Source organism: Centruroides sculpturatus, unplaced genomic scaffold, assembly GCF_000671375.1.
Source record: "Centruroides sculpturatus isolate CEXI.00-Female unplaced genomic scaffold, Cexi_2.0 scaffold446, whole genome shotgun sequence".
In the NCBI taxonomy this organism is placed as follows: domain Eukaryota; kingdom Metazoa; phylum Arthropoda; class Arachnida; order Scorpiones; family Buthidae; genus Centruroides; species Centruroides sculpturatus.
In genome coordinates, this window is record NW_019384813.1 from 152,336 (window position 1) to 172,046 (window position 19,711).

At 27.0% G+C, this 19,711-nt stretch overlaps 1 protein-coding gene across 1 annotated transcript in view; it reads right to left on the reverse strand.

Moving 5' to 3' along the window:
- LOC111629804 (CAP-Gly domain-containing linker protein 4-like) overlaps nt 1-19,711 on the reverse strand; it is a 28,616-nt gene that overhangs the window by 2,815 nt on the left and 6,090 nt on the right. Inside the window, exons 3-7 of the mRNA XM_023373716.1 lie at nt 18,599-18,742; nt 18,335-18,531; nt 15,758-15,893; nt 3,675-3,821; nt 3,506-3,613 (exon numbers count right to left, since the gene is read on the reverse strand). Of these exons, the coding sequence (XP_023229484.1) occupies nt 3,506-3,613; nt 3,675-3,821; nt 15,758-15,893; nt 18,335-18,531; nt 18,599-18,742 (732 nt within the window). The remainder of the gene's footprint in view (nt 1-3,505; nt 3,614-3,674; nt 3,822-15,757; nt 15,894-18,334; nt 18,532-18,598; nt 18,743-19,711) is intronic.

Genomic DNA, 19,711 nt, shown 5'->3' on the forward strand with positions numbered 1-19,711 from the left:
TACAGTAACATGTTTTTGGGTGCCACCTTACCTATGGACTATCCTTTTTTTCACTTATATGATAAAATAATGCTGATTTTCAGGATTACAAGATTGGGCTGTGCCTACAGATACAGATTGAGATATTTGTAGGGCTCTTACATTTAGGCAATTTACTACTTTTTGGGTGACTTTTAAAATAATTTCAACAACATTGAGGAATTCCACTTTGCTTTTTATAAAAGAAAACCTATAAGGTTCTCACCAAACACTTGCTGTTTACCTTCATATTTATATTATTATTATTAACTAACTAACAAAAATAGCATTCTGTATATGTAGCTGTATTCCATTTGCTTAATAAATTACATCAGTTACCTGCATTTAGCATATTGTACAGATATATGTAAATCTTGGATAATTCAAAATTTGATTATTCGAATCCGCGATTTTTTCATCCCTTGAATTTTGAATTAATGAGGATTTCCTGTAATTAGTAATAAAACTGAATATATATTCAAGGAAAAAGTATCATGATTCTACAACAATATTTTGAATGGGTATTTCTAAATATGGCATTAAAGTAAATTCTACCTTATACTAACATTTAAAGAATCTTGCATTATTTATATTGAATTTCCAAATTACTAAAAGATTTGTTTTGATAAACAGAATCAGATCTACAACAACAATCCAAATTTATTTATAATAATGATATCTTTATTATAAAATTGATTTAAGCATAACAAAAAGATAAAAATGGTTAATAAATAAATAAATAAATAAATTTAAATTGCTTTAATAATAAAACTGAATATAAAAATAAACAAAATCTAAAGTAAAATTATAATCAATGCATCATATTATTTATGATTCTTCATACATGACTAGCTAAGGTATAATAAATTTAGGAATTTGTTGGCAAGATTTCCTATTTTTACTCTATCATTTATTTTTCTTTAAATTTTTATGACAAGTTCTTAAATATTAATTAGGCTTAGAATCATATTTAATATTTTATTTAAAATATATTATAAATTTATACCTGAATGAAAGGTTATGCTGCTTAATAATGAAGCTTTTCATGTTTGACAAATTAAACCAAATAATTTTTCATTAATTCTTTCTTAAATTAATACTAGATATTATTAATTGTTTTTAAATTTGCTCTTCTAATCCTTTCTTTGTTATATCCTTAAGTTATTTTGCTCATCAATTTAGAAATTATGAAACTGGAATTGGAAATTGGACACTACAAAAAATTTAACATGAAACAAATAATGATAATATATTACAACTTTACACTAGTTTTCTTCTATTTTTGTTTTACTTTATCACAATATAATATTTCACATATGTTTTGTCTTAAAATTCTTGTATCATAAAGGTATATATTTTTATTCTATGTGCAAGCAATATATATAAATTGTCTTGTGAATATTTTTAATGTTGTTATTTTTCTGAATTTCATTCTTATAATTTTATTTTTATGTTATGTTGATATATATTTAAATGAAAATAACTCCACTCTTTAAAAATTTTTTGACACTTCTCAAAAATTATCTAACATCTAAACCAGCGATGTCCAACCAACAGCCCTTTTAAAACAGTAACTATCTTGTATAGACTTTTATTATAATGAAATATTGCATGTATAGTTAAATACATTAATATAATGTATAACACCTTACCACATACTGTACACTCAGAAATTAAAACAGTATTAAATATTTTTTAACAAACCTTCAAATGTATTACATAGTGTATATATATATTTAATCAGTATGTTTACAACAATAAATATTTTTAAATTGGTGTTTTGGTACAGTGAAATTATTCTTCCTTAAATTTGCCGTATATGTGTAATAAATGTCAAACAATAGACACTTTCTTAAGTTACAATGGTCTTCTGTGTTTCCAATAAATGATAAGAAATTTTATCATTTTCTTTAAATTCTTTGGAAACAAGCCTAATAAAATTTTAATTAGAATTACACATTTACATGTGCATATAGATTTAAAATTTCAAATCATTCTGTGTTTAGATTGTTAATGGGTTTAATTATGTTTTACTGTGCAAGTTATTTGATTATAGTCAGCCACCAAGGGGCACTTCATGTAAATGTTATGTTCTGTAGGTTATTTCAAAATCAGATGACAATTAGTTACTTGTTTTCTTTTCTTTGACTTGGCAGCCATTTTTAATAAAATTATTCTCTAGCTATCTCTGCTAGTTAAGTCATGGAAAATGCTTAAAATATTTTGGAAATTGAGAGAAGAAATTTATTATAATTTTTATGAATGAAAAGAACCAGAATGTTCATAAATTATATGACAAACAGTGGTTTTTGGATTTATGTTTCCTTCCAAATATCACAATGAAATTAAACAAACTTAATAAGCATCTTCAAGGTGAAAACAAACTGATCACAGACTGTTATCAAAATATAAAAGCATTCATAGCAAAACTCAAACTTTATGAAAGTCAATTAAAATCAAAAACTACAATTCATCATCCAAAATTACATAAATTTAATAGTGACAAAAACATTTTTCTAAATATGCACAAGAAATTACTAATTTACTAATATAATTTCAAGAAAGATTTTCATATTCAAAAATTTATGAGAATATATTTGATATTTTCTTATGTCCATTTGACATTGTTGTGGAACAAGCTCCAACAAATTTGCAGATAGATTTGATAGATCTGCAAATTTGATCATCTTCTGAATTGAAATATATGTTTAAAGCCAATAACAAAGTTCAGTTTTATACAAAATATGTCTGTAATGATAAATTCCCTAACCTAAAAAAAACTCGATGAGCATTATAGCTGCAATGGGAATCACCTATCTTTGTGAATCTTTTTTCTCAAAATTGAAGATTGTTAAATGTAAAAGTCATAATAGATTGACAGATAAAAATTTAAAAAACACCAATTATGTTGTACATCATCAAAAATACCTGTTGATATTAAAAAATTAAGTGAAAAAATTGAAAAGCAAGTTTCACATTAGAATACATGCAAAATACTAGATAATTGTATATGTTTTATTGTAAATAAATATGTGAGACCCACATTGTATTTTTTTTTTGGTTTTGGCCCAGTAAACAATTTTAGTTGGACTACACTGATCTAAACATCAATCATGCAAATTGCTTCTTGATATTTTGAAAAAAACTTAAAATAATATACTAATATATATATTTTAGCTTTATTGATCTGTTTATTCACTTGTAATATTATTTAACTAGTTATATTTCTATTCAAATATAATTTTTTATTGGATTAATTTCTATAGCAAAAAGTTTTTATATTTTATGAAATTATCTATGAAGTATCTTTAAAGAGTCCATAATATGAACTATTTCTCTATGAAAATGCTTCTCTATTCATACTCAGAGAACAGTTTAAAACATCTCTCTTTTTAAAATTACATAACATTTAAAATTTTATAAAATAGCTATTAAAAAAGTTAAAATACTAAAATAATTTTCCAACATTATAAAATATAATTCATACCCAAAGCAAATTTTGTTTCACCAATGTATTTAATTGTTCCACTTCTTCCACTTACATAAACCCTATCACCAATTGCAGCTTCTGATTGAGACTTAATAGAGGAAAGACCTACATAATATAAAAGCACTTTTATATTTTATCACAAGAATCTAAATTTATGAAAACGTACCTGTCTCAATCTTTGAAGTTATCCGAGAAATATCGATCCTCGGATGATTGATATGTCGTGGCAATAAAGATCGATGGTAGACATTTGTTTTTAAATTTGATTTTAACACACTATATTTACAAATCTTTGAAATTGGAGCAAAAATGCCTAAAAATAAAAATTATTCATTATGCACATTTATTCATACAGTTTTAATTAATTAATATATTTAATAACTAATGATACTGTTGAATATCCTATTTATGATAAAATTCTTTTTTTCAAAAAGAATAATTGTAGTAATTGTTACTTTTGCATATACCAAAATAAATATTAATGTAAAAACTAATATGGAAAAAAAAGCAAAATTCAAAATAAATATAAATTAGATAAATGATAGATCCACAATTTCTATATAAATAATGAAAAGTTTATTATATACATAATTAAAGAAAAGATATTCTATTCCAAATTATCAGAATTAAAAAATAGAGCAATAAGAAAGTACAGTGGTACTTTGGTATACGTCTGCTTTAGAATACGTCAAATTCGGAATACGTCCTGTTTGGACAAAACAACTTTTGCTCGGTATACGACTTTTGTTCGGTATACGACTTAATTATACGCGCCATCTATGAACAAGTAGCACTATCGGTGTACTAGACCAGACTAAATGTTCGCGCTGCCACGATTTATAACTTTGTTAAATTTCTTCTGATTTTAATTTGTAAGTAAAATTTTATTATTTTTATTAATCATGAATTGTGAAAATGCAAATGAAAAGCAACAGAAAACTAAAAAATGACTAGAATCACAATAGAACTGAAAAAAGAGATTGTTGAGAAATATGAATGTGGCATGCGTGTTCGAGATTTAACTGTTGCATGCCGTATTCCGAGAACGACGATATCGACAATCGCGAAAAATAAAGACATTATTAAATTTGCTAACGTTGTGAAAGGGGTTAAATCAAGTTCTAAACAGAGATTGAAGACATTAGATCATGTTGAGAAATTGCTTTTGCTTGGATAACTGAAAAACAGTGTGCTGGCGACATCCTATCAGAAGCAATTATTTGCGAGAAAGCGAAAAAGATACATGCTGATCTCATGAAAAATCAAGCAGGAACTAGCCAGTAAAGCGAGGTGTTAAAGCCAGCCATTTTTTTTCATATGAGAACGGATTAATCATTTTTACATTACTTCTTATGGGAAAGGTTGGTTTGGTATACATCCAATTCGGTATAAGTCCAAACATCAGAAACAGATTAAGGTCGTATACCGAGGTTCCACTGTAATAGTTTTTATGAATTTATTATTATATGAATATGTTTATTATTACATGAATATGTAATTGTAAATAAATAATTTCATATACATACATCATAAATTGAATTATTATTTTGTTAATTGAGCAAGCAATTAACTTTTCAAAAAAATATAAACCAAATGAAGCCATACTTCAATAAAAAAAAAGTATTCAAGAAACTAAACTCTTAATTTTTCATTTAAAACTTTTCTCCTTGTTGTCATCATCATTTGCAAACAGTACAGATTAATGCTCTGCAACCTTTTCTCACCCTCAGAACACCTAACCTTTTCCAGAATACTGCAGAACACAAGCAAAAATATTAAAACTAACTTTATGATTAAAATTTAGATTATTTTTGAAAATGCTTTAAAGACACATAAAGATATTCTATTGAACTGAAGAATACTGTAATTTGAAATTATGAAATAAATGCTTTTGTTTTGAATTTCAAACCAAAGACTTCATTATGTAAAATTGTATACTGTATACACAGGAAAATTTAACTCATTACTATTATTATTATTATTATTGTGTTTAGTGGGTTATACTTGGTTCACACCGGTAGCTGTGTACTATGCCAGACCAGAGTCAAGGCATAGCAACCAAAATAAAACTAAAATTAAATAAGTGTGTCAGTGTCTGTATTCAGGAATTTCCTAACAATATGGCATGTATTCAATATAGTGGCCTTCTATAGTGTTATGTATGTACAGTAGAGCATCGATTATCCGACTCAATTGGGAACTCAGGTTGGTCGGATAACTGAAAAAATCAGATAACCGAAAAGAACAAAAAAAAAAAAAAAAAAAAAAAAAAAAAAAAAAAAAAAAAAAAAAAAAAAAAAAAAAAAAAAAAAAAAAAAAAAAAAAAAAAAAAAAAAAAAAAAAAAAAAAAAAAAAAAAAAAAAAAAAAAAAAAAAAAAAAAAAAAAAAAAAAAAAAAAAAAAAAAAAAAAAAAAAAAAAAAAAAAAAAAAAAAAAAAAAAAAAAAAAAAAAAAAAAAAAAAAAAAAAAAAAAAAAAAAAAAAAAAAAAAAAAAAAAAAAAAAAAAAAAAAAAAAAAAAAAAAAAAAAAAAAAAAAAAAAAAAAAAAAAAAAAAAAAAAAAAAAAAAAAAAAAAAAAAAAAAAAAAAAAAAAAAAAAAAAAAAAAAAAAAAAAAAAAAAAAAAAAAAAAAAAAAAAAAAAAAAAAAAAAAAAAAAAAAAAAAAAAAAAAAAAAAAAAAAAAAAAAAAAAAAAAAAAAAAAAAAAAAAAAAAAAAAAAAAAAAAAAAAAAAAAAAAAAAAAAAAAAAAAAAAAAAAAAAAAAAAAAAAAAAAAAAAAAAAAAAAAAAAAAAAAAAAAAAAAAAAAAAAAAAAAAAAAAAAAAAAAAAAAAAAAAAAAAAAAAAAAAAAAAAAAAAAAAAAAAAAAAAAAAAAAAAAAAAAAAAAAAAAAAAAAAAAAAAAAAAAAAAAAAAAAAAAAAAAAAAAAAAAAAAAAAAAAAAAAAAAAAAAAAAAAAAAAAAAAAAAAAAAAAAAAAAAAAAAAAAAAAAAAAAAAAAAAAAAAAAAAAAAAAAAAAAAAAAAAAAAAAAAAAAAAAAAAAAAAAAAAAAAAAAAAAAAAAAAAAAAAAAAAAAAAAAAAAAAAAAAAAAAAAAAAAAAAAAAAAAAAAAAAAAAAAAAAAAAAAAAAAAAAAAAAAAAAAAAAAAAAAAAAAAAAAAAAAAAAAAAAAAAAAAAAAAAAAAAAAAAAAAAAAAAAAAAAAAAAAAAAAAAAAAAAAAAAAAAAAAAAAAAAAAAAAAAAAAAAAAAAAAAAAAAAAAAAAAAAAAAAAAAAAAAAAAAAAAAAAAAAAAAAAAAAAAAAAAAAAAAAAAAAAAAAAAAAAAAAAAAAAAAAAAAAAAAAAAAAAAAAAAAAAAAAAAAAAAAAAAAAAAAAAAAAAAAAAAAAAAAAAAAAAAAAAAAAAAAAAAAAAAAAAAAAAAAAAAAAAAAAAAAAAAAAAAAAAAAAAAAAAAAAAAAAAAAAAAAAAAAAAAAAAAAAAAAAAAAAAAAAAAAAAAAAAAAAAAAAAAAAAAAAAAAAAAAAAAAAAAAAAAAAAAAAAAAAAAAAAAAAAAAAAAAAAAAAAAAAAAAAAAAAAAAAAAAAAAAAAAAAAAAAAAAAAAAAAAAAAAAAAAAAAAAAAAAAAAAAAAAAAAAAAAAAAAAAAAAAAAAAAAAAAAAAAAAAAAAAAAAAAAAAAAAAAAAAAAAAAAAAAAAAAAAAAAAAAAAAAAAAAAAAAAAAAAAAAAAAAAAAAAAAAAAAAAAAAAAAAAAAAAAAAAAAAAAAAAAAAAAAAAAAAAAAAAAAAAAAAAAAAAAAAAAAAAAAAAAAAAAAAAAAAAAAAAAAAAAAAAAAAAAAAAAAAAAAAAAAAAAAAAAAAAAAAAAAAAAAAAAAAAAAAAAAAAAAAAAAAAAAAAAAAAAAAAAAAAAAAAAAAAAAAAAAAAAAAAAAAAAAAAAAAAAAAAAAAAAAAAAAAAAAAAAAAAAAAAAAAAAAAAAAAAAAAAAAAAAAAAAAAAAAAAAAAAAAAAAAAAAAAAAAAAAAAAAAAAAAAAAAAAAAAAAAAAAAAAAAAAAAAAAAAAAAAAAAAAAAAAAAAAAAAAAAAAAAAAAAAAAAAANTATGTCTATAATGTATGTGATTTTATTGTGTTTGTCAATGAGTGTGATGTCTGGTCTGTTGTGGTAAATTGTTTTATCTGTGATTATGGCTCTGTCGTAGTACATTTTGTGCGTGTTGTTTTCCAATACTGTTTGTGGTATATATTTGTAGTATGGTTCGTGAATGTCTAATAATTTGTGTTTATTTGGAAACTCTTGGTGTATTATATTTGCTACTTGATTATGTCTGTGTAAATTATCTGTCTGTGTAAATTATCTGTCTGTGCCAAGGGCTTGCACTTAGATGTAATGTGTTGTATAGTTTCTGGCATGATGTGACATTTTCTGCATGTGTCATTTGTGAGTGTTGTATCTTTGAGTATGTGTTTTCTGTAGTTTTTAGTATTTATGACCTGATCCTGTATGGCAATCATGAATCCTTCCGTCTCCCCAAAGAGGCATCCCCGATCTAACCAGCTGTTTGACGCAGTTTTGTCAACAAAATCCTGGGCCAGATCATAAGGATGCCTGCCATGGAGTGCCTTTTGAGCCCACGATTGCTTGATGGTGTCTATGCTTTTTGTGTGTTGTGTCATGTCTGTATGATGTGAGTGTAAGTTTAATGGTGTGTTATTTGAATCTGCTAGAGTTACTGCTTTATATAACTGTGATGTTTCTTGTAGAAAAACTCTCGCAGTGACTGTATTTGTTTGTAGTGAAGGTTAACTATGTCAATCAGGCCACGTCTGCCATCTTTACGTGGAAGGGTTAATCTTTCTATGGCGGCTTTAGGATGATGTTGTTTATGCTTAGTAATTGTTGTTCTTGTTTTCCTTTGGAGTTGCTCAAGATCTGTGTGGGTCCAATGTTTAACTCCAAAAGAGTATGTGAGTACTGGGATGACATATGTGTTTATTGCTTTAACTGTGTTCTGAGAATAGCATTTAACCTACTTTGGTATTCTTTAATTGATCTTTGCTTTATTTGTGTGTGTTCTGTTAGTTTAGCCTGTTGGAATCCTAAATACTTGTAGAACTTGCCCTCTTCCATGGATTCAATAACGTCTCCATTTCCAAGTGAAAAATCTTCTTTCTTCAGGATTCCTTTTTCTATGTGTAGTTTTTTGCATTTGTCTAAGCCAAAATTCCTTTTGTATGTCTTTGGTGTATGAATGTGTGATTTGTAGAAGTTGATGAAGTTGTTTCTGTGTGGATGCATAAAGTTTTATGTCATCCATGTACATGAGATGTGAAAGCATAAACTGTGTTGTTTTTTTCATGTCTGATATTGTAGCCATATTGCATGTTGTTTAACATGTTGGATAATGGATTCAGGGCTAGACAGAACCAGAGAGGACTCAAGGAATCTCCTTGAAAAATTCCTCACCTAACAAATATTTCATTTGTTTGTATGGAAGTATTACTAACTCTGAAATGTAGTGTTGTTCTCCAGTGCTGCATAGTGTTTTGGAAGAATGCAATGAGTGATGAATGTATTTTGTACATGTGTAGAATATGTAGCAGCCAACTGTGTGGAACACTGTCTAATGCTTTTCTGTAGTATATACATGCCATGTGTATGTTTCTGTGTTGTTTGTGTGCTTGCCATAGAATGACTGAATCTATGAGTAACTGTTCTTTGCATCCCCTGTGATTTCTACGGCATCCTTTTTGTTGTTCCATAAGAATGTCGTGTTCTTCTACATGTTCGTATATTTTGTTTGTGATACAGGATGTCAATAATTTGTATAGTGATGGAAGACATGTAATTGGTCTGTATTGTGTGGGGTCTGTGGTGTTGTTGTTTTTAGGTTTCATGTAGGTGATGCCCTGAGTAAGAAATTTTGGCATGTCTTGTGGGTTGATAATGATGTGTGTTATATGTTTAGCTAGTTCCTGGTGCAGTGATGTAAACTTTTTGTACCAGAAATTGTGAATGTTGTCTACACCAGGTGTCTTCCAGTTGTGTGTTCTGTTAACAGCATAGCAGATGTCATGTACATTTATTTCAGCACAGGGCATAGTTGGTATGTTATGCAAGTTTCTGTTCTCCTCCTCGATCCAGCCTGCATCAGCATTGTGTGTAACAGCATTGGACCAAAGAGAAGACCAATAAGTTGTGAGTTCTTCTTCTGTTGGTGTGCCACTGTGCTGTGTATCAGTGTTTGTTTTGGTACTGATTTGTCTGTAGAAAAGTTTTTCATTGTTTGTGAATAATTTATTTTGTTGTTTTCGTAGTGTACATGTTTTGTATCGTTTGAGTCTACGTGCTTTGGCTGCGAGTTTTTGTTTTAGTGTATCGATGTATTCTGTAATGTGTGTGTTGTGATGTTCATGTTTTGTGTGTGTTTTGATTTTCTTGAAAATGTTTTTGAGTTGTTTCATTAATTTGGATGTTATGCTGTTTTTAGTGTATTGTGTCAGCCTGCCTAATTGCTGTCTAATGTCATTTATTTGTGTTTCTATTCTTCTCTGCCAGACAGGCTTGTGATAGAATTGTGTTTTGTGTGTGTGTCTGTCTGCAATTGTATTTTCAGTTTATGGTGTGTCACTACTGTGACTGCCCCAGCGTAAACTAATGTATTGTGAATACGGGGGCGTAAGGCTCCCGTTCAATCGTCAGGATAAGATGTCAGGCGAGTGTAAGGAGAGTTGATTGGGGTCGACGATAAGGTGAAGGGTGAGATCGAGTAAAAGAGTCTACCATTTTTTTAACATATATAAAATAACAATTTATTAAAGAATAGGCGAAATGACAAAAACTACACAAAGCTCGTTTCTATACCGACCTAAAGTTTCTATACTGACTTAGAGAGAGTTTCACCGTGCTTTCATACCTCTTATAGTCGTCCACTTTGACGATTCTGAACGTGGATGCCTTTAAAATATCGATCCAAGAAATAATCCACAAATACGGCACAAATTATATAAAATCGCGACTTAAGCGCTGATTTAATTCGAGGTTCATCGGAGATCGGAATTCCGCAAGTTCGGAAGATCGGCGCGATGTCGTCTATCCAGCGTATGTTTGTAGACTCCCCTGAGAGGGGGTAAGAACTGCCTTTTATCCGTTTTAGTGGGGAATTTCCACCACGTGATTGGATGTACATAGGTTAGGGGTTATAGGTGTTCCAGGGATATACAACAAATGACGACATTTAGATGCTAACTATCAACCTTTTTGCAAGATGAGATGCAAGTTCTTCAAAGAACAATAGCTGTTGCTACTTAAGACCGGAAAGTTTACACAATCCCTGGCAAGATCGTTTTTTTCTTCTAGGGCGTTACATAAACAAAAGTTTGATTAATTAACAATTTTGTTAATAAATGAACGATATTTCCGTCACCAAAATTCCGGATCTCACATTCACTCCACGTTTTCTTTAAAATCGCACTTAAGATAGTGTGATTTTAACCTATTAGATTGCGCTGTTGATGAATTGCGGTATGTTTAGATACAAAAAAAAATTTCTCTCTCTGTATAAACATTTTGGTTTACAACAGACGCGGTAGCGTCGATACATAACAATATTGAAAGATAATATCATGTTGTATACAAAACAAAATCCTGTCGCGTGTCAACTCGCGACAATGTTTATTTGGTCAAGGTTAAAAGTCCGACGTCTTCGATTTCTCGGAAGTCAGTCGAATGTTGACCGGATGAGGTGGTTGTAAAACTTGAACGATAAGTAGACTTCAAAGTTCACTGGGTTAAGAGTGTCCGTTGAATTCTCTCTGTTGATTTGGGTTGGAGTCAGATGTTGGTGAAACACCTGTAAGTTGATAAGGTTCATTTCTCTTCCTTCTTCTGGATTGAGGTAACGCCGTTGCACTTTTCTTATTCAAAAAGAACAGTTAAAAATCATTAACAGTTGGGTGAGACCATCTTGTCACTAAGTTCGAACTAGAGGTATTTGAATTCACACAATTGTGATTGACTCTCTCTCTCTCTATGCGGTTTATTTCTACTCTAACGAATAAAGAAATATAAAATTGTCCCTACAGTAACCTGTAGACTACTAAACTAAATTCGAATATATTGTTTCTAACTTCTACAAATATACTAACTTAGAATATACATGGATGTAAATGAAAAACATAATGCTCGAATATATGGAACTTAACTCTATGAATATCTGAGAGTGTAGAAATTAAATGGATGTAGTGTGGTAGTAAGTGAGTGTTTACATAATTTAGTGTTTTCCCTACTTCATTTGACGTGTTGATTTTTGGTATTCGTGGTCTTTGTGTGGGATCTGTGCCTGTATATTTAGTGAGTGTTTCCTGAAATATAAGTGAGAGCATATTAACTAATTCTATGTCTACGTTATTCAGTGATGGATGAGGAAGTGCCTGTAGTATCATTAGTTGTAGTTATGTGTGTACTATTATCAATGCTTGTTGCTGGATTATCCTGACAGGTTACGTGATCTTCATTAATAATGTTAAATGTTTCTGTCTGTTGATGTATTTGATCAGCAACCTGTTGTTTGATAAGTTCAAGTGTTGTTTGTGGGATAAGGTTGTTGTGTATAATTGTTCGTTTTTGATCAACAACCCTTTGTTCGGTGACAGTGAGGTGAGGATATTGTTGTGTGAATATGGTGTAGTTGTTGTCTGTATGCTGTCATGTTTGTTTCGAGTCTTGTGATGGTGTAGTAAGTGCGGATGATAAACTCGTTCATTTCTGTTGTCCATTTCATCCGTTGGCGTGGTTTTCCAGCCTTTGTGGTCTGTGGATGCATTGCCACAGAAACACCAAGGCTAGGTTGATTCCTCACATCTGTTGAGGGCATTGCAGTAGCCATGCTTGGGCCGGCGCTGCTTTCGCCACCGGTAACCAAGGGAGACTGGAGCCTATTTTTCGAACGTGAGCCTCTGCCTAACCCACGAACGCGGACCTTGTTAACCCGGGCGACGTCCGAGCCGGTATCATACTTAGATCTGGTTACTACCATATATTATCTCCACAGAATGTGGGTGTGTGGTCACTCTTAGCTTCATTTCTCCCCATAGACCTTACTGGCATGGGTGTGAGATCTGAATTACCCCTGGGATTAATTAATAGTTTAATTAAAAAGTTAAATTGTTGTTGAAAAATATTCTCTGATTTTGGTGGGAAAATTATATTTTCTAAAACAAAGGAAACAGGCAAAAGTTACTTCCTGCAATGGAAGATCGACATCCTTTTGTTTTCCCCTTATCTGCTAAAATCTTAGTCATCCTGGAATTTGTTAACCCCTCGATAAATCCCTTGTTCCTCTGTTCATGTGAGAGAATCCGAAAAGCTGATTGGAGAAAACTCATGAGAAATAGAGTTTTACATGATTCGGGGAGTACGCCACAAAATTCGAAAGAAGGAAGATGTATTCCATACCATCTCCTGAAGGCCAATGCCCAGATTAGACTCCCATGTTTTGTTAAGTTAGTAAATAGGGAAGAAAATATATAAATATGTGCCAGTCAAGACCTACCCAAGAAAAGCCTGAAGTCCATCATTAAAGAACAGAAGAAGAGAAATAGACAGAGGTAGTATGATTATAATAGAAATTATGAGCTCGCTCTCTCGAAACGTTTAATTTAAATATTCCATATTTGTATAATTTTCGTTATTTTGTTCCCATAAATTTTTGTTTTATTACTGTTAAAGAAATGTTTCCTCGTATCTGAATCTAAAACCGAGAGGTTCATTTTTGTATCATCTCCACATGCGTGTTAATCCACGTACACTACAAAATTGATTAACTGGTGTCAAGGATCCTGATGAGATCTAGAATTAATCCTCTAGATCATTTTTAAACTAAATAACGCTCTCCTAGAAAAAGTTTAGTGAGCCAATCTTGCGATTGTGTGTCCATAAGTGGCTTAGACTTAGTTCTACGTCCTTGGCTACTCACATGGGTGTTCCTACCAGGAGCTTGTGCTCCAGCCTGCATTGCTCTATGGTTCAGTAAAATTACTGGGCTCTCCCACCACGACCAGGTGGTGACCACGGGAGAGTTATTATTATTATTATATTTTATGTTTTAAAATCCAAAGTTTATAAAAATATTTAAAAAATTATAATATAAATATAAATAAAATTAACTTATATTTTTTTTTACTGAAAGGAAATGGCCATAACAAAAAAAAATAATCAATTAAATAGTCTCTGCAGCAATACAATTGATCATAGCTATGACCACTTGCCAAATTAGTTCTCAACATGCACAACTGTATGACACATGAATCTGCCAGTGCTTTTTCTCCTCTTAGAGGCTTTGCATCATGGCAAAGCATCACAGTACACTGGTTGTGGAGCACTGGTAGACAAACCAATTATTAGAATATATGGAAGTAAAGTTTTATTATGTCAGAAAAAAACTTTAAACTGATAAATTTTAATTATGCACATGTGCATATTAAATAAATTTCCAACAATAATTTTTTATTAATGAATATTAACTGTTTAAGTGATGATAAAATGATCTATAATATTATGCACAATATTATTTTACATTATAAAAAATTTTAAAATAGATGATTCAACAAACGGCTAATTACTAAACAATTTTTAAATTTCTTTAAAAATTGTTTAGTAATTAGCATCATTGAAATTAAATTTTAATTCATTCCTAATGAGGAGAAAAACATCATTAAGTTGGTTAATTCATGTAAAATATATATGAAAAAAGATTTTATGATTTTACATATACAACAAAACATTGTGATAATCTTTAACAAACATGTTTTTCTACTACTGTATTATAACTTCAAATTTAAACATTGAAGATCATCTATACTAATACATTTATTTTACTAGAAACAATGTTTTAAATTTGATTATTACCATGACACGGAGAACACCTGAAGTATGTAACTTCTTCTATTGTGCCATTATTTTTCCCTAATGGCTCTTCTAATTCAACACCTGCCCATATACCAGGTGCAAATTTTGTTGTGCCACAATATCTAAGAATACCAACCTTCAAATAAGAAACAAAATAATAAAAAAAATTACTATTTTTATCATAAAATATTGTAGTAGGCATAAAAGTTAAGATAAAATTGCTAACAAAACAAAGAGCTTTCAAATAAAACATTATAATGTGGTTGAAAAATTTCAACTACATTATAATAGTATTTGTTTTTTGCAATTTTAAAACAACATATCTTATAAATATAAATCTTGATGATAAATAATTATTATTATATATAAATTAAAACAACATGCTACATTTTTAAAAAGTATTTAAAAAAAACTTATAAAACTTTTGACTGATAACTACTTTAAGTAATCGACAGTGACAAATTAAATTGAAAATTAAAGCTATTTACAGGTTTTCTTTTTATTTAATTATATTATCAAAGTAACTTTCAGCTGAACTTTAAGAAAATAATTTATTATATTGTAACTTTTGTCACACATTTTATGTTAATTAAAATATATCTTAGTTTATCTGCATAAAATANTTTTTTACTGAAAGGAAATGGCCATAACAAAAAAAAATAATCAATTAAATAGTCTCTGCAGCAATACAATTGATCATAGCTATGACCACTTGCCAAATTAGTTCTCAACATGCACAACTGTATGACACATGAATCTGCCAGTGCTTTTTCTCCTCTTAGAGGCTTTGCATCATGGCAAAGCATCACAGTACACTGGTTGTGGAGCACTGGTAGACAAACCAATTATTAGAATATATGGAAGTAAAGTTTTATTATGTCAGAAAAAAACTTTAAACTGATAAATTTTAATTATGCACATGTGCATATTAAATAAATTTCCAACAATAATTTTTTATTAATGAATATTAACTGTTTAAGTGATGATAAAATGATCTATAATATTATGCACAATATTATTTTACATTATAAAAAATTTTAAAATAGATGATTCAACAAACGGCTAATTACTAAACAATTTTTAAATTTCTTTAAAAATTGTTTAGTAATTAGCATCATTGAAATTAAATTTTAATTCATTCCTAATGAGGAGAAAAACATCATTAAGTTGGTTAATTCATGTAAAATATATATGAAAAAAGATTTTATGATTTTACATATACAACAAAACATTGTGATAATCTTTAACAAACATGTTTTTCTACTACTGTATTATAACTTCAAATTTAAACATTGAAGATCATCTATACTAATACATTTATTTTACTAGAAACAATGTTTTAAATTTGATTATTACCATGACACGGAGAACACCTGAAGTATGTAACTTCTTCTATTGTGCCATTATTTTTCCCTAATGGCTCTTCTAATTCAACACCTGCCCATATACCAGGTGCAAATTTTGTTGTGCCACAATATCTAAGAATACCAACCTTCAAATAAGAAACAAAATAATAAAAAAAATTACTATTTTTATCATAAAATATTGTAGTAGGCATAAAAGTTAAGATAAAATTGCTAACAAAACAAAGAGCTTTCAAATAAAACATTACTATGTGTCCGCTGTTAAAGATTTATTTTTTTATTTTGCTTTACTTTAGCTTCTTAGTTAATATGTCTAGAAAAAAATAACGACGATAATCTGTTAAAAGTATCTCTCGATTTGTAACAACAATCATTTGTTTGATTAATGAGAAGTGTCTTATCCGCAGAAATCATTCTTGTTATCGTGCTCACACCTTAATGGATTAGTCATGTCCGATTCCCTAATCATCAGTTTGTGGCTACTTCGAACTATCAAATGTTTGCCAAATGTATCTTATAATAGCCATGGTTCCTTTTACTCGATGCTTGTTTCTGCTCTTCAGAAAAGATTACTGCATTAAAAAGTATACTTTGTGCACAACTTCTACAAATTAAAATCTTAAATTAATTCACTAGTCGAATTTGTAATTTAGTTTCGATGTTTAATCTGTCTTTACTGGCGAATTTTGATATGGGGAAAATTGGATAATTGATAAATCAGAAAGGAAATAGGAGTAAAATGTGATAAAAGTAAAAATCTTTATATCACGTGATGCCTTCCTTACCCCATTTTGTCGGGAAAACTGCCAGTTGTGTACAAACTATGCGAGTTTTAATTATTTCGCTTAGTGTGAAATTAAATTTTCTGCAATTAAACAATGACCTGCTGCTTTCCTGTGTTGCTGTACGCCATTCCACTATATTCCGTTTTTAAATTTGACATGTATCACCTCAAAAATCCCATAACTTTGTGTTAAGTTTAAGTGCATTGATTATACGATTCTTGGCGATTTAAAACAATTTATAAAGTACAACCTTCCATGAAAATAACGGACTTAAAAATTTAAAATAAAAAATTATGCCAAAAAATATTTTCAAATTAAATTTTACAAAAAATGNATAACTACTTTAAGTAATCGACAGTGACAAATTAAATTGAAAATTAAAGCTATTTACAGGTTTTCTTTTTATTTAATTATATTATCAAAGTAACTTTCAGCTGAACTTTAAGAAAATAATTTATTATATTGTAACTTTTGTCACACATTTTATGTTAATTAAAATATATCTTAGTTTATCTGCATAAAATAAGCTGAAAACTGTTACAGTGATAAATTTTTGCATTAGTGGAACTGCATATAGATTTAATTTCTATGAGATGATTTTTCTTAATTTGTATGAATCTTTATTTAGTGCACTCCAGGAATGCAATTATATAAATGTAATTAAACCATGTAAAACTAGGTATGTCTGTCTGTCTATATAAACATACATATACAAGTATGCATGCATGTAAATGTGAATATTTGAATATATGAATAAAATGTCTCAAATCCAATCCAATACATCAGATATCTTGTTACAATGGTACCTCATACTTGAAATAACTAACTTCAAATGCTAGATTTGAGAAGTTCAACCTCAAATGCAGACTGCATGCAGCGAAAAAAATGATCTTGCTGCATAAACACCATCTGTGTTCACACCCAACTTGTATTCTAATCTTATAAAAAGCATCTCTTATGTTGTGATCATATTTTCAGTGCTTTTGCAACTTTATTTTTGGTGTGTTTGATTATATATATATATATATAAAACCCATACCTATTAACAATGGCATCCAAGAAGAGTGGAACAAATGAAGTCTAAGAAGGCTGTAGTATCAATGATTGAAGTAAAAAAACAAACTTATTGTGAAGCATGAAAGTGATATTGTGAAGCATGAATCTGGTGGCCATTTTAAGATGCTGAAGTTGATGGTGTGCATTATTCTTAAAAACAAAGCAGCAATAAAAGCAGCAAATATGGCAAAGATAGGATAATGTTGAACTCCAGGAGATTGCATATTATTAAGATGTAAAAATTCCTCCTAGTGTGGATAAATGGGAAGCAGTTAGATAATGATGTCATTTCAGGATTATTTGTGAGAAAGCTAGGAAAACTGAATAGTGACCTTAAAAAAGGAGACATCACTCCACTCCTAAGGTAAACTACAGTAAATGCAATTTTAATTTAATATTTCCATATTTTATTTACTGTTTTCATGTTTTAATTTTATTATTTAGAGTATTTAATTGAGTTATTTTTATTTTAAATTATTTGTAGTTGTTTAAATTTATTGAAATTGGTATTGGTTATGGTCTGGGAATGGATTAATTCACTTCTATTATTTCTAATGGGATAAAATTAATTTTGACTTCAAATAATTCAGAGTTTGAATGATCTGCTAGAATGAATTAAATTCAAAGTACAAGGTACCACTATATATATGTATATACATATACACACATTATATTCTTTAGTAAGATTATCATCATTAACGATTATAACCAAATTAGTTATATCTTACCTTTGCTCCTCCTACTATAACTTTGTCACCAAGTTTCAGTCTTAAAGATTTTAAAACAGTTCTGCCAGTAATATTGCTATAATCTACTAAATCATATTCAGAATATTGAATTTTATTTTGAAGTAATTTTCTCAAATGACAAATAATATCTACGACATCAGACATACTCTCTACCTCAGAAATTTGTGGAATACAATCTGAAAAAGAATTTGCTTTAATCTAGTACCTATTAACTATTGAAATATTTTTAAAATGTTTAGTTACCATAAGGAGTTCTTTTAAAATCATCTTTTATATTTACATCAGCACCATATTTTATAAGGATTTTTGTAGCTTCGACACACAAATTATATGCTGCAATATGAAGCGATGTTCCACCATCAAATTCTTGGCATGGAATGTTGATATCTATTTTGAAAAATTAGTTATTAGAATATTAGATAAATAAATATTTTAAAATATTCTATTGTAAAGCCAAACCTATATATTATTTTTTACATATTATTAATTAAAGAAATATTTTATGCTTTCTACATGATACTTTGCAAAACAATATTTTTTAATGCTGAAACTGATAACATATTGTAACTTGTTACAACATGAGAGTTGCAATACTTGTGGATACTAACTTGTTAACTATAAAGATATAGTTTACTTTATACTGTATACTAAAAGATTTTTACTGTCTAATCACCAAATATTTCAGATTATGTAGGAAATTTTATATCAATAATTCTGATAAATAAAACCTGTATATTTTTATTGGATTATATATGACCAAAATATATAATAAATAAATCCATATAAAAAAATACATATCAATATCAATCTTGAATATATATATATATGTAGAGCGTTGTTCATCCAAAAGCCAGTTATCCGAAAGAATTCCAGTCAGCAAATTTAAATTTTCATTAGTGCTGTGGCACTGCAATCTTTGGCTATATCTTGGGCTACTCCAATATTTTTTTTGTTGGTGTGTGTGTTTTAGCTGGCAGCACTGGCACTTTTGTGTAGTGTTTTTCTGAGGACTGTGTGTTGTGCTGAATCGAACGTTTTTGATACTAGATTAACTTCTAAAGTATAATTTTTTTTTGTTTTTATATTTTTCAATATATTTATTTTGTTTGTAAAAAATTAAGAAATAATTTTTAACGATACAATAGCCATGATTATTATTTTAAAAAGTTTATAGCATTTTTGGGAAAGTATGATATATCCAAATTATTTTAATATTATATATACTTTCCATAGGCATTGTTTGTAATACCTAGGCATTATATAGGATGACAAATGCTATTTAGGCAAAGTATTAAAAGAAAGTCATGGAAAGGCTTTTATTGAAAAGACATACAGTAGAACCCCTCTAGTCCGCCC